Source organism: Anabas testudineus, chromosome 17, assembly GCF_900324465.2.
Source record: "Anabas testudineus chromosome 17, fAnaTes1.2, whole genome shotgun sequence".
In the NCBI taxonomy this organism is placed as follows: Eukaryota; Metazoa; Chordata; class Actinopteri; order Anabantiformes; family Anabantidae; genus Anabas; species Anabas testudineus.
In genome coordinates this window covers 16,904,889-16,920,803 of record NC_046626.1, presented here as the reverse complement: position 1 = coordinate 16,920,803, position 15,915 = coordinate 16,904,889, and the positions used below count along the sequence as shown (strand labels likewise).

The following is a 15,915-nucleotide window of genomic DNA, read 5'->3' as shown; positions in this document are numbered from 1 at the left end:
ACTGTGTGCTGCCAGATATTACGGGGCATTAACATCATGCATGCCCACTGGGGTGGAATTCAGCCTGAACCCAAACTGAGAGCTGTTTTACATGACATTCATTTTAAGAAACTAGACAACCCAGGGCTAGGTCCAGTGACTGTCTCTGCCTTACAACAAATGTGCTGTCAGGCCCTTAGCAATCTAAAGCAAGCTGTATACCCTCCAATTCATGGACTGCTTATATTCAGGGACAGTGCTATTCAGTGCTTTGTGATTTAAGAACAAAAGTGATGAGGACAAGGTTTTACAGCTAAGAAAATCCTGGAAAATAAAGCCTGTAAGACAGCTGCAGTTAAATTTCTCCTACGAGAGCAATAGGGTAGCTATATTAAACATGTTAAGCAAAACTCTACATATTCCCAAGTAAATTGAAAAGATGTTTAAAAACTTATTAACAGTCAAAGGATAATATCCCTCCTGGAATAAGGGATTGACAGAATTGGAGCAACTCGTGCGAAACATTAATTAAGCACAGGGTTTGAATATTCCACCACTGCAGCCAGCGGATTGTCTGGCATCGAGTCCAACATCATTACAATAGGCCGTGATGTAGTCCTAATGCACACATCTCAAATGTCAATGACAAGGCATATCTTCATAACGCTATCATATCAAATGTGTTTTAAGAAATATCAAGTGTTGCAGGGCCAAACTATTCAAATGACTCAATCTTTACTCTCTCAGGGCAAATTTTACAAGCTATGATAGAGAGTAACCTGCAGGTTGAGTAGAGCAGTAATGAAAAACTGGGATCGAATCGAGATATGAGTGATATCAAAAATCCAGGGGTAGAAACCAAAGGTGAATTTTCAAAGAAAATGTCAGCTCCTCCTACAGGAGGATAAGCCGCTATGCCTTGTCACCGTTACCGCTCCACAGTGTGTACAAGTGCGTTAGTATGAGATAAGGTGTGAACATCTGAGGACGTCCTATTTCATTTCTGAAAAATCACCCTTTACAAGTGTGCAAGATGAACTTCCACCTCACCAAGCTACTTATAACGATTAGAACGAAATTTCAAAAATTGCCTTCTTCCACAATCCTAGATAATAGTCCAATGAGCACACAAAACAATGTGACCCCGGCCGCTGACCCTCTTTGTGGCGGGGAAATTGCCTCTAATGACATGCTGCAGCACAGACGCATTAAAAAAGATTTCTCTTACAGCTTTGCCAATTGACACATCCTTAGAAAAATTCTCCATGCGCAATAAACACTGGCTGCCCACCGTCGAGGAGAGAAGCAAAAATCCATTTTTGCCTACAGCAATAATGTTGCATCACTCACTCTAAATCATAATGTAGTACCTTTATGTAATATGACAACTATACATATTTTCAATTGAGCTGAGAAGATGGAACAGCCTAAATTTGAGAGGATGGATTAAGGAGGAGTGTGTTTAAGAGATACGCACTGCTGGGGTTGCAGCAGTACACTTGGGCATATGAAATTAGGAGGCCAGCCATCAAAGTAAAACACGTAATTATCTTGGAGAAAATTAATGTGCATGAATGCATTACCAAATATTAATAAGACTAATCCTAATCTTTTTTTGAGCCAGGTACTCCTGGAAAAGCTGGACAATCTTTGGGGATTTCTTCAATTAAAAGTGTGACACTAAAGCTCAGACCTGGTTATTATAAACCTAACCCATCTCTCCCAGTCAAAACAGCATATTTTTCTGTTGTCACTGCTGAGGCAGGCACTAATTACAACTCATACATAATCTTTTATGTAAATGTTTTTGCCTTCTTTGATCTCTCTATGTAGTCGAGGACAGCCAGATCACAGACTTGGGCTAGATCTGTCACTTGAGTCAGAAGCAGAGAAGCGAAGTGGAAGGAAATCTGATTTGTTGTGATGTTTGTCAGCCCACGAGCACTGAGGATGTTTGATCAGGTCATTACATGTGGGGTCTAAAACAACATGGTCAAATCACAAAAATCTTTCATCCCAATCTTCTGGGACAAACAAGTTTAGCTTCAGATGTGAACAAGTAAGATGAGGATCTGAACACGTTTTAGTCACTGGATTAATCTTCCTTAAGCTGCAATGCAATTGCTCCTTTATGCAGTTCTTTAACTTAATGAAACACTGGCTATATGTTAGAGTAAGTCATTCTTTATAATGAACTTTTAAATGGCTTATATAAGTCTGAATTTCAATGACAGATAATGATTTGTGCTAGATATAAATGGGGCAAGTAGCAGTCATTAGTAACAGTATGAGACCAGCTGAGCAACACAACTCACACTGTCCCTCATTTGCTATTACTCCAATATAACATTAGAGAAGTGGTCCTGTAGTCCTTTCTGAGGGATAGCACGGATGGGGGATGATAGATAGATAGGGGCCACTTACATGTTATTCCTCCTGCCTCCAGAAAAAGGTCTGACATCCTGGAAGGAGCCCTCAAGCTTTTAAGAAACATATTTACCCACTTCAGCTGTATGGTGGATAGTATTTACCCAGGTTTGGAGACATCTATGATATCTGTGTGATTTTTTTTGCAGTGTGCATGTTAGTGTTGATACTCAACACACCACAATATCAACACATTTTATATTACTATGTCACAGCAAGGTTGGTGGATGAGGAGTCCTAGTATTAGTGACTAACTACCTATAGTGTGCTAACATTAGTCACTATATAGTGGTCATACAAGACCAAAGAAGAAAGAGTTGACAAGATATAATGAAAAAAGGAGAAGATTGAAAAGGAAAGCTCTGCTGGCAGAAAATGTGGTTGCTGGGGTTATCTCTGATCAAGCAGGGGGGAGTTTTGCACTTGCAGGATTTTGATAAGAAGAGTATAGGTGTTCAGTCCACCTGAGTGCTCTACAAATGAACATGACTGGTTTAATTCAGTGGTGTGAGGCCTGGACCCGCTGTCCGCTCTCTTCTCGTCCTGCCAATCTGGTTACTGCCTTTCTCATTCTCTCGCGCCACGGTGTCACCAATTAGCCAGGGCCCAGGTTTCATTAAGGCATCGGCGCTGCTGCCTGCCGCCTTCTGTCACATCCCTGATAATAAGCGTGAGATGGCTCCACTACCTGACACACAGGAATGAGGTGGGCAACACAGCACGTGCACACACACACATGCACATACGCGACACATAGACACAACCTTGGTTACGCACGACAACACACATCCAAATAGGAAGTGGCCACCGTGAGAGAGACGCACACATCGTAAACACACGCTACATGTTTATGTGCCTACACGCAGCCATGCTTGGACGCAGTCGATGTGTCAACATTTGAGCGTCTTTTGTTCGGATAATTATAGAAATGAAGGCTGAATGATGAAATGCAGAATGATAGGGGAGGAGAAGAAGAGTGTGTGTGCTTATCTTGAACCAAAGTCAAGGCAGCTGTGCAAATTATTATGCATAAAACAACGGCAATGGAAAAATATGGTGTCTGAGTACGAACCCAAATGAAAATGTTATTCATCAGTGGTGAAATGCTTTATCATTTGAAATGTGAGATACTAGTGCCACTATGATAAGTGCATTTTCCAAATAACAGTATGTTATTTTATGTACACAATCACCTGAACAATTAAGAAAATACACCAATAAATCACATTCTTCTGGTATGTTAAGCATGAGAAGTGCTCTGCTGATTTCAATGAGGGGCTTCGTATGGAATTAAAGACGTGAGGTTTGATAACCTGCCATCCAGCCACACAGCCACCTACTGTACAATACAGCCATACTCTCTCTGTACATTTCTGTCATCCCTGCATACAGTAGCTTACCAACCCTGGTAGTGATATCGTGACAGTCTGGAGAAAGCACAGCTGAGGTGATGCCAGGATGAGGTTTTCCCTAGGGAAAGGATCCTGGTGGGTTGAAGGGGGGAGATTTTCAGACACACAGGTGCTGTTGAATATTAGTCTCACGGCAAGTGTGGGCTCATGGGACTGAATTATTCATCTTCTGAACCCAGCTTGTGTGCTTCTGCCTCACCACTGAAATCCTGATCTGCACTTTTTGATGCTACTGCAACTTTCCAGTGACCAAATAAGTTGGCAGAGCGTAATCATGCAGTCAATAAAGTTTTGATGTCAGTCTGGAAGTTAGCATCACCCTGGTACCGTTGACCAAGAGCCAGTGGGATTGTTTCATTGGATTTTGGATTAATGCACAAAATATGTTTATGTTTTCAGCAAGATAATCGATAATTACATTTTTTTTTACTTTAAATACAACCATCTGTCAGAAATAAATACAAATAGTAGACTAAATTAACTACGCCACAGATAATTTAAACAATACTACTACTAAGTTTCACCAAAGTTAGTAAAATCACAATTAGTATAATTCGCAACACACAAAGTTAAGCACAAGACTGTTAAAATGGACTAGTCAGTAGATGAGTCTCTCTCTTCATGGTGATATTTAATGTTCCTCTGTGGTCTTACCAAGTGTCAACTTTTCAGATGTGATGCTCAACAAAGACTTTATTTCACACCAAAAACCTATTTAAGAAACCCATTGCCTGTGGAACAAGCAGAAAAATGCAAATAAATTTGCAGGTTTGATACACTACAGCTCTATAAGCCCTGGATTCAGAACAGACTTTCCAAATGGATATACTGTCTGTCTACTGTTGAAATGAGACATTTAAAGATATTAACAAGCACGTGACGGCTCTGTTTTGTGCCGCTCAAACTTATATATGTGTGTGATTTTTAAACAAAACAGGGAAACAGAAAAATGTGTGAATCCAGCTGCTCAGGATTTTTTCTTCCCGTTTTACAAATGTCTCTGCAGCCTACCTTCAGCTGGGATCCTATTATGAATAATGCCCCATTTAGAGATCTGGAAATGGCGATAGGGAAATCCTCCGTTAGCCTTGGGACTTGCTCAAAGACTTAGTAGGACAGCGAAAAGGCATGTTTGCATTTTTTTTCAAACCGTAGCTTCAGTAGTAGAAAGAACCCAAAGCAAGTTTGTTTTTTATTTTAATACAATAGTTTGTGCTCAGTTTAGTTCCAACTTGTTTAAGTCACATGCTGTTGTCAGGATGTGTGATGCTGGCTTTCCACATTAATTACTCCTTCTGTTGCTCTGATACAAATACATCTGAGATCACATTCAACTGAATGTATCCCCCCGGCCGGCAGTGTACTATCATTACAATCAACTTGTCAGATTATTTTTTTGTTTATTCAGATGTACATTATTCCAAAAACATGTGTTTTCAACTTGGTTTCCGTTTGCAATGCAGAGCTGCACCCACACTTCTAATGACTCCTGTTCCCTGTAATTTCTTCAGCGTGGCAAACTCTGATTACAGGGTAGGAGTCAAGCTTCAAGCCAAGCATCATCTTTTCCAGTTATTGTTTTCTGTTTGCTCTGTCTTTAACATGGGCCCTGCAGCTGTGCGTCTCAATAGCCGTTTCGATGAAGCAGTGTTTAACACCGAAATGATTAAGTACAACAGTTGACTGCATTACAGCCCATGGCTACTGATTTTCAATGCACTGTTTGTGCCAACACGTCTGAAAATTGAACAAGGAAAGTGTCGGAAACACATTGACATCAGTGGTGCTGACTGATCGTCCTTGATAGTGGACAGACCAGCAGCTAAGCCAAGTTTCCCCCGAAGAGCTATTAATGCACTTCACTCATGTCAGATTTCAGTGAGGTAATAGACTATCACAAGGACAAGCACAAGTGACAGAGTAATTTATGTAGTGATAAAAAGTTTGCCACTTGGCTAAAAACTAAAACTGTGATTGAGAGTGAAGGAAAACAGTACTGTATCATCTCACAACTCTATTCCCACAAGCTACGCCGAGTACGGGGGCATAAAGGGGTCATTCACATTACCATCACCATTTTCCGAATCTTGAGCAACAGAGAGCGGTGCATCTTTTCTTTCACATCATCCCCACCGTCTTACTCTCCTATTTTCCCTGTGCTTCTGAAGGCATGAACCTCTCTGGCAGCTCCGTAATGACCACCTTGTGTGGTGCGGAGCATACAGTAATGCCATTAAACCTCCCCCTGGGGAATCAGTCACGCCGCGGTTTGAGCTTAGGGCCAATACAAAAAAAAAGTCCCGTTTGAAAAGAAGCCAAGCCGAGCCTGAGGAGGTCAGAGGGCTGTTTACAGAACAACAGTCTCTTATCAGCTGTACGCTTCCCTGAGGAGTCTCCACTGCAAACAGATAACAGCCTCCAAATAGGCGCCAGAGTGAGACCGATAGGAGTATAATCAGGTACATTCTGCTTTGGGAGGAAGAAGTGGAGGATAAGAGTGGATAGTCAACTGTTAGTGGTGAGATCATATGCTATTGGGATACAGCTGCTCTAAAACCACACAGTGCAGTAGGTAAGTAAAAGATGAATTTGTGACATGTGCCTCCTAAAAAGGCCGTAATAATGATGCTATTTTCACGTCCTAATAACCATTATTCAACAGCACCGCGGAGGCCACGCTCATCCACAGGAATCACTTCATTATTGAACAGTTAAACAGTCAATAGGTTCAGCCAAGGCAGCTTTTAGTACAAGGGCAAACAGACAGTGTAAAAGCCAATGCAAATAACTGGCACTCAAACGAGGCCTAATGCATTAATGACTGCATGACGTGTGCTAATGTGACGGCAACAGATTCAGACTGACAGTAATGGAGAATTTCGCCCCTGGTTATACTCATAAGGCCCGGATGGGGGAGAGGAACACGAGGGATGTGCACCTGCCTTCTGCCTGAGCCTTGACAGAAGCCTAATAAATAACAGGAGACAAGGTGAAACAGCAGTAAGGTCCCCCCCCCGCCCTCCTCCTGCCACCATCAACACTACCACCAGTTGTGTGAGGAGCAGGAGCTTGTGCGGACAGTTCTTTGGCATGAAACGCAGTCTCCTCCAGGCTCCAGCAAGTGCACTTGTTCCACGATGGAGGCAACTCGAGGTGCATCGTGAAACCACAGAAGAAGCTGCGTCACTCCAGCGTCAAAGCAGCGGCAGGAGTTTTAGTTGACAGACTTGAAATTAAGCCTCGCGATACAGGTCAAGGCTGCGTGGTCACCTGAACCAAACATCCAAGTGTGGACTATCAGAATCAATTTCAATTCACATAATAACCCCAGTGTTTTAGGCGGCAGTGCTGTGTATAAAGCAGCTGACTGAAGAGCAGGTATTGAAGATAAGTGAAGAATGTGACACGGGCTGGGTCAATTCAATCTGAGTGCAGAAGCACCTGTGTGACTGCAAGTCATTCACCACAGATAGAGATTTATTTCAGCAGGAATATAAAAAAATAAAATGCTACTGAAAAATCCTGAGTAAAACTGAATCAATATCCATCCTGGTATTGAGCAGACACACTACAATGTCCTGATTTCAACTGCTTCTCCTACCGTTTCCTCACTCTCCTCCTCCTCCTCGTCACCATTAATAACAACTGAGACCCTTGGAGCATTAATTAGCGAAATCTTCCTGAGTGCCTGGACTCTCCGCGCCACCTACAATGAATGCAGACTTCTGTAAACATGATCCGCTGCATAGTAAGCTGTTGTTTTTCTTTTTCTATTTTTTTTTTTTTTAGACATGGTGACGAGATCACAGAATTGTTCGAGCATGCCTAATACACACAAACACACGCTCTCGCTCTCACAAACACTCCCCTCTCTGTCTCTCACTCTCTCTTCATTAGGCAGCCCCTGTGCTGGCCTGTGTGTGATTCATTAGCTTTTATCCTTTTCATTTGAAGAAGGAGCTGTGTATAATTAGAGCATCTCTGTTTGTCCAGCATCCTTCACACAGTCACATCTCAAGGCCAATTATCATTCCGCTGCAGAGCTCCCAGATAACATCGCCACATCTGCCGCCTGGAGAATGAACTTCAAACTATTACCGCCTCTCAAGAATGTAAATAAAATCACTTGCAAATCAACAGCTAATGATTGAATGTGGAGTGGCACTCCAGGCATATGAAGATGATGAACCATACTGGTAGACGTGTTCGAAGATTTTCCCTCTGCCTGTGGTCGGCCAACACTTAACCAATTTCCACGCTGTGGAACAGTGCGGTCCAAGAAGTGCTTGGCCAGTTGCTGCTGTGTTGGCTCGGAGCTACGGCGCTTTAACCCCGGTGCTTTCAACTTAAATGTGAGATATAAGCTTTAATTTGAACTTAACTTCACAGTGATTTGTATAAATATAGCTATTTTAAATAAGACTGTCCAATATTCTGGGGACAATGCAGCAGGACAATGACACAAAACACACAGTCAAAACTTATGGTCAGACAGTGGAATGTTTTTGGCCGGACAGGCCCGTCATCAAATTGTGTCCAAATTATCATGTGTTTCACTTGCTGAAGGCCAGTCAGAGTGCAAAAACCCAAACAGCCAGAAAGAGACAATAGCTGCAGCACAGACAAGACAGCAAGAGTCTGCTTCTGCTGCTTCTGTCTCAAGGTCTCTGCTTAGAAAGGATTTACATATAATGAAAGAAGAGAGGAGTTACGTATGTTACAATATGTTTTTACAGGGTCTTAATCAGGGCAGACACCTGCCTACTACACCTGGTAGTAGATATTTATAACGACTCCCTAGTAATGACATGACAAACTGGTCCGGGTTCACTTTACATTTGGATGCTGACTTTATTTAAGTTTGTCTTCTCTTATCCAATTACAATTCTGTGTCCTAGAATCGGGGTCCATGTATTAAAGGGGCTGCAGTTTCCTCACTGTTCATCTTAAGTGGATTAAATGCAGACAAATTAAAGCTGACAGTCAAGACTGTAACTTTACAGTCACTGTTTGGTTTTAGATCTAATGTGCTGGAGTATGGAGCCAACATAACAAGAATGTGTCCGCATGTAAAGACAGGCTGAACTTTCTAGCCCCCTTTTCCGAGTCTGCCAATAATACCACTTTAATTATGTCGTATGTATGTTGGTTTTCACATACAAAAACTGTGTCTACAGCCATTTACTGTACATCGTGCCTAATAAAAGTTGCAATAAGACACGTCCACAGTATCAATGTCCACACTAGCTGCTCATGTACTGCTATGCATGGTCAGTCTGTGATGTGATGTGTGTCAACTTTTCCTCTACCTCCCTTATCTTCTCCAGTTAGTGATTTCCTACATTGCCTCTAAGCCCTTCTGGCAACTTCCACAGAGCAGATGCTAACTTTTCCCATAGAAACACAGCTGAATAATGTGTTAATCTGTGCACCCTGTACTCAAAATGCAACATGTTTTGTTATTCTGATATGATAAATCTAACCAGGATAGCAAAACATCACATAACCTACTATATATGATGGATTTCTCCAGGTATGACTCCAATTACTAACCATAGAAACACAATGTTGATCTTTAATTCTGAGACACTGACATTAGATTCTGACCTTTGCTGCTGACGCTTCAGATATCTAATTTTATCTTGAAATGTGGGTGGCCTGGAAATAACTTGATATGATTTCATGTTGTCTGTGTTCAAACAGTTCTGTTCAATGCCACTGTTGTAACTGGGTATAAAAGTAAGATGTCTAGGGACCCCTATAGGTTCTGCGACGTTACATAGGCCGTCCTGCTGTGCCAAATATTAGGAATCAGACGGCGGAGATGTTATTTTAGTATGCTGGATGACTGTCACTTCAAATGAATTGGTCTAAGTCTATAAAGCAGCACTTTATATTTGCAAGTTTTTAAAGTTTAGTTTTGTGACACGCCCCCCGTGTCTAGCAGCCATGATCAGTCTTAAGACAGCTCGGCTGACAAACTCAGCAGACCCTTTTCTAGGAAGTCGCACATGTACCCACAGTGTTTGAACAGCTTCAGTAAATCCACGTGTTTCCACCGCCTTCATTATCATCATAATAAAAGTGTCTGAAAAGCAAAGTTACAGAAGAATGTAGACACCTCACTTTCTGCTTTGTACTATCATCAATCACCATGGAGCTTTTTTTTCCCCCTCCTCCAACGTTGGTTGAAGCAATCGTATAAAAAAAAAAAAAAAAAAAAAATCACATGCATATTTAATTTCATTCTCCACTGGCTCACACAAAGGAAACTGCCACCCTTCAGGACACCTTTCAGAAAAGTCTCTATTATATCTGAGTCAGCTGGGAGGAAAAAAATGGGAAAAAAAAGAAACATTTAATGAGTGAAAAACTATCTAAATTATTGCCAGACTTCAAACGAAGTGCTGTTTATCTTCCCAAGCAGCCAGCGCGTTGTTTTATTCCTTAGTCACAGCTTGGATGGCAATCAGGATCGGTCAACCAGGACACAATCAGCAGCAGTCACTCTGCAATGACAAACTACAGCTCTACACTTCAAGCATGGGCATTATTCTCAACATATGGCTCCCTCCTATCAGAAAACAAGGCAGGTTTTATGGCTGCTGCAAAAGGTGGTAAAGATAACAAAGCGCACAGCTCCCTGGAATTTAATGCGCCCTGTGAAAAGACAGAGTATAGATATCAAAGGCCAGGACTTCAAGAAAAGAAAAGAAAAAAAAAAAGCTGTCCTCATAATGTAGAAAACACAAGCACTGGCCATACACAACAAGTGATTTATAATGCTGTTTTCTTGCTTTTTCTCTGAACCTGGAGAATCCAGTGGGCACTGTGAATGCAACAGGAAAACAAAAGTGCAGTTCACCTCTGTGACAGCACCGAGAGCCGATGTGCAAGCGCATATACACAACGGAAAGGGATGAAACCGTGACCCTGATTATGGAGTCAGTTTTGTGTAAATTAAAAGACTTCAAAAGCACTGCTCTCCATGATCAAATTGAGGCTGTACAGTCACAAGGCGTTGATACTGTGCACTGAAGTAGACCGGTACTCTGGTTACCTCGGTGATCTAATTATCGCATGAGCTGTTATCACATACTCCCCATAACAAATGTCTTAAGCCGCACGCACAGCCTCATATTTAGCCTCTACCCCTCCATCCGTGTGTGGCTAATCCGTCACCCAGCCTTAGAGAGTAAAACACATCCAATTGATTTCTTCCTGGTTTACATATTTACACACACACTCGTGCAATTAGGAGCACATTCATTGATGGTTTCAGCACTACTGGGAGCCCTGCAGCGCAGCCCCCTCCAATAAATCTCCCCGTCCTGAGGTTGCTAGTGGGCAAGACAGATAAACCTCAGACAAAGACGAACTGGGAATACTTTGAGCTTCAGGGTAAGAGAGCTCTCAATCACTAAAATTGACCCGTGGCATTTATGCTACTAGATAAACACTATTTATTCAACATAAAAAGTTGAAATGCATTTACATGTAGGCTGTATCCTCTCTGTTAAAACATCCCTAAAGGACAGGGATACACGCAGTACTTAAAATAATGAATGCAACTTTTTAGTAGCTAAGTTATTTCATAACATCAAGGTTGTGATCAAACTGCACTTTTGTCACAGCCCAGACGGAGACAGTTCCCAAAGTGCATCTGAATTCTGATCTATGTGTCTGACTCGTGGTCCTCCACTCTGAGCAGCTTAACTTCATCATCTGGGTATCAGATTATATGTGTACCATGCTGCCCCCAACAGGCTCTCTGAAAAAACACCTCAGCTGTTTGTTGAATCCCACGGTGTGTCTGACTCCAACAGAAACCAAACATCACAGCTCCAACTTCAACTCACACGCCACTTCCCCAGAGTCAAAGCAGCGCAAAACCCCAGACAGACGGACACGGGTGCAGTCTATTAAAATCATTTTACGTTTCTAATTGGACCCACAATATGGATCACCCTCAGACCGGACAATGATGGACTAAACATTGATTGGCATGAATTCAGGCTAAAGCAGCCTTTTCCACATATAATGCCAGCGTTGAGGCAGCACAAATGACCCCATCAGAGGTTAAATTAGACTTAGACTGTCAAGTCCCCTTAGGCAATGTACAGCCATTACAGTGAAGGTGAAAGTCTGCACTATTGTGTCAGTAATGAGAATAAGTCAAATCCCAATCTGACACTAACCCTGAACTTTGTTTTTTAGCCTCACAAGTCTTTGAACAGACTTACTGCAAAGAAAGTTGCAGCCTGTGTATGAATATCATTAATTTGAGTAGGAGTGCTGTTTGCGTCTATGTGAGGAGAAGTTTGCATCAACAATCTGTCAAACAGTGAAACAACAAATCCATCAAAATTTAAGGTGAAAAATGACAAAACAAACTGTTTTTAGAGACACCCCAAGGCGTGTACTGTCAGCTGAAACCAGAGTGCATGCCAAGGAAACAGATGTGCTGAAAACAATGAGAGCTTGATTGACTTGTTACCACTTAGTTTAATTAAAAATGTTTTTTCAATGTGGATAGTGACAAACTGAAAGAATAAGTATTTATACTGAACCATCCGCTCTTTACTGTAACAGTGAACCAGAGCAATGACAGATAAATAGATAGATAGATAGATAGATAGATAGATAGAATTTGTATTTTTTAAGGCTGAAAAACAATAAGAAAACTTGATTATGAGGCAACTGTGCATCAAATACACTAGATTTTAAAATAAGTATTATACTTCTAGGACTCCAGCTTTTCTTCACAGGCTCACCGGGACACTAGAAATGAACTTCATACCGAGTTCACGGTGACATGTTGACAGCAGGTCTTAGTTTGGCTTATCACCACGTCGTATACAACCAAAAGCGCACGGTGGCACTTGAAAGCGTCAATCCCCTGAGGTTAATCAAATTAGACAGCAACTTATCAAGATAAAGTTAGACACAAACACTGAACTCCTTAAACTGGCGGTCATCTACATGGTGACACTGAAAGCAGCGGAGCTGCTCCGGTGCCCGTAGCGGAGCTGCTCCGGTGCCCGTAGCGCACCTGCCCGTTACGCACAACAAGGTGAGATACGAATTGCAGATAAACGCCGGGATTAACTGTGACACTGAATTTATGAGACCTCATTTCACGAATGTATGTTCTAAACTTCTTTTTTACTAAATACCTCTATTAGGTACAACTTACACTGCTTTCATGCTGCCACATATGATCGAATTCACATTAAAACTCTAATTAAAGCCTTTAAATGACAATAAGACTGTCGGACTAAACAGTGGGCAAACTGAGTTTAAGTGTCTTCACCGTCTGTGGAATAATTCAGGACTGCACATAGATTGTATAAATAACAAACGTGTCCAGGTAAACGTCCCTACCTTTAAAAACTTCCCCTCGGGCGGACAACAGCAGGGTTATTGCAGCAAACAAGCAATTGATAACTTTATCCATGTCGACAGCGCCGTCGCAGCGTTAACCCCCGACCGCGGGGTTAACTGGCAACTCTTCTTTTCTTTATTGCAACTTCAATCCAGATTCAGCCTGCCCTCCGTCCCTTGGTGCGCTGTCTGGGGGGATGAGAGGACACTGTCGCCGATCCGACTGCTCCTTGCCGGTTTGCTCCACACTTGGAGGACGAATGTGTGAGTGAGTCCTGATTCCTGAATTACGCGTGGATTGAGTGGTCCGGCAGCTCCAGAACAGCAGCGGCTGCGTGCGCGCTGTCTGGCCGGTAGAGGGCATGTGTGAGCCCCCTCCTATGAGCACAGGCGTAGGTGTCCCTTCCTCCTGCCCCCCCCCCAGCTGTGAGTCGTTTATTTAGACCCACTGCAGATTAAAGTGAGTTGAGAAGTACTGGTAACACATCAGTCATTAATTTATAGTAGAAATCAACTGTTAGCAGTCACTGCTCGTGTAAAGGTTATATATATATATATATATATATATATATATATATATATTTATAATAGATTATCTTATGACCTCATGTCAAACGTGATAAACTGATGACATGGTAACACTTCAGAGTTTGAACATTAGCTCAAATATTAATAAGATATTGAAGTTACAGTAAAGATTTATAGGAGTAAGTATAGGACAATATGTCTAAACAGAGACATGTGCAGCATGTTGTCCGAAACAATGACACTGCTAATGTTTGAGCCCCAAAACACAAAATCAAATACTTATTTAAGATCTGAGAGGGGCAGATTTATACACTTACCTGATTGTAACCTTTAAATTGCTCAGATGCAATTATCCTAAAAGAATTTAGGGGTATTTTAAGTATTTTTAAGTTATAAAAAGTCTCCAGGACTCCAAGCAGAACATTAGGATTAAGAATTTTTTATTGGGTATAGTTTGTTGATAAATTAACAAAGATCAAGAGAAAATAAAACCTGATGATCATTCGATCTCCAAGTTAAAGTGGTATTTTCAGAAAACAATGCTCAGTTAAGAAAAACACAAATAAAACCATAGACGTCAGAAAGTCGGCGTCAAAGAACCAATAATAATGTCAGAGTTTATTTCAACAAGAGAGGGAACATGGTGATGCAAGAACTGATGAGAAAAACAGTGGATCAGTGGCTAGGAAGAGAAAAAGCAAAGTAAAAACTAAACACATGTACTGAAGACAAGAATTCAGCTCAAAGTAAAAACCAAAACTACACAACCAAAGTCAAAAAGGGAGAACGAAGGCCACGGTGTAAAACAGAACAGTAACAACTAAAAGTCACTGCTGCTGAGGTGGAAAAATAGTCACAAAAACCCATAAGGTAGACGTAGAGGTCTGAGATCCAACAACAAACAAAGTCCAAGGTTAGAGAACAGAGCAAGCAGGGATTTCAGAGAGCAACCAAAGAGGTCCAGAAACACCGGGCAAAGCAAAGGTTCAAGGAACAGGGGAGATGCACAGGGGCAAAAACAGAGCTGGAGCAAGACACGACAACGGCTGGAGAGTTGGATGGAAACAGACTATCTGCCAGAGCAATGAGGTCTGAGAGGAGACCAGGTGAAACTCCTCAGGTGATTAGTGGCAGGAGAGAGCAGGTGAAATCCATGAGGGGTTATTAAATAAAGCTGAAGACGACAAACACGAAGGAGAAACAGCAAGAAGGCAAAATAAAAGCACAAAAACAGGAAGTGGGACCAGGAACGTGACAAGAGAAACTTTGATTTTTATTTAAAAGATGGAACTCACCATAGCTTCCATATCTGCTTACAAAGTTCATGTGATATGATTGAAAGCTCCAGACTATCTGCTGAATAAATAGTACCTGCAGCACCTGTCCTTGTAATAAAACATGATTTATGTTCCATTCATCACCATTGGTGTTTTAGTGATGGCTCAAATCTCGATCCTCCATGGCATTTAGCTGAGCTCTCTTTTGAGCAGCTTTAATTTATTAACTTAATAAAACTTAAAATAGTTGCCAGCTGGATTCTTCATCAATTCCTTTCAGAACAAATTCACACATGAGTCCTATTAAAGGGAAACTCAGACTAACATCCAGGAGGGCCTCTTCAGGTGACTTGGCAAAATAGAATGATGACATGTTTGTTTGTTTTCTGCTTTTGACTGATCCACAATGACGTCTTACTTCAATATATGCATTTATTCGTTCATTATTAGTTACATGTGAGACAGTAAGTACAAACAGAAGCAGTGTTCCCTCTGCAATATCAAATACAAGATGGAGAAGCAGCTAATGACAAAGTCATCCAATGTCATTCCGCTATTGTTTTTGCATGCATAAACGCACACGGCGGTTTCACTTGTACCAGCAGTTTTCATAGCTAATTAAAATGCAGGCAGATTGACAAGGGTCCACATTTAGTTTCAAAATGACCTGCTGCTGTCAAGGATATATGGCTCCAGTTTTCTTTTTCACATAAGGACACAAAGAATGCCCGAAGCATTTTATAGAACGAGCCACACGTCTCTTTGTGGCGTCTCTTTAGGTATTGTCTTGGCTTCAGCACTCATGTTGCCAGGAATGCATGAATGCTACTCTGAGAGAGAGCTGTCATGGGAATTGGTGAGGGTGTATCTCCTCCGATTGGATGGAGGAATGAATAGATAACTTCATT

The 15,915-nt window shown here is 41.6% G+C and overlaps 1 protein-coding gene across 1 annotated transcript in view; it reads right to left on the bottom strand.

Moving 5' to 3' along the window:
- Positions 1-13,469, bottom strand: part of LOC113171312 (protein tyrosine phosphatase receptor type M) — a 125,926-nt gene extending 112,457 nt beyond the window's left edge. The window contains 1 exon segment of the mRNA XM_026373602.1: positions 13,203-13,469. Coding sequence (XP_026229387.1) covers positions 13,203-13,275 — 73 coding nt within the window. The 5' untranslated portion in view covers positions 13,276-13,469.
- Between the last annotated feature and the right edge of the window lie 2,446 nt (positions 13,470-15,915).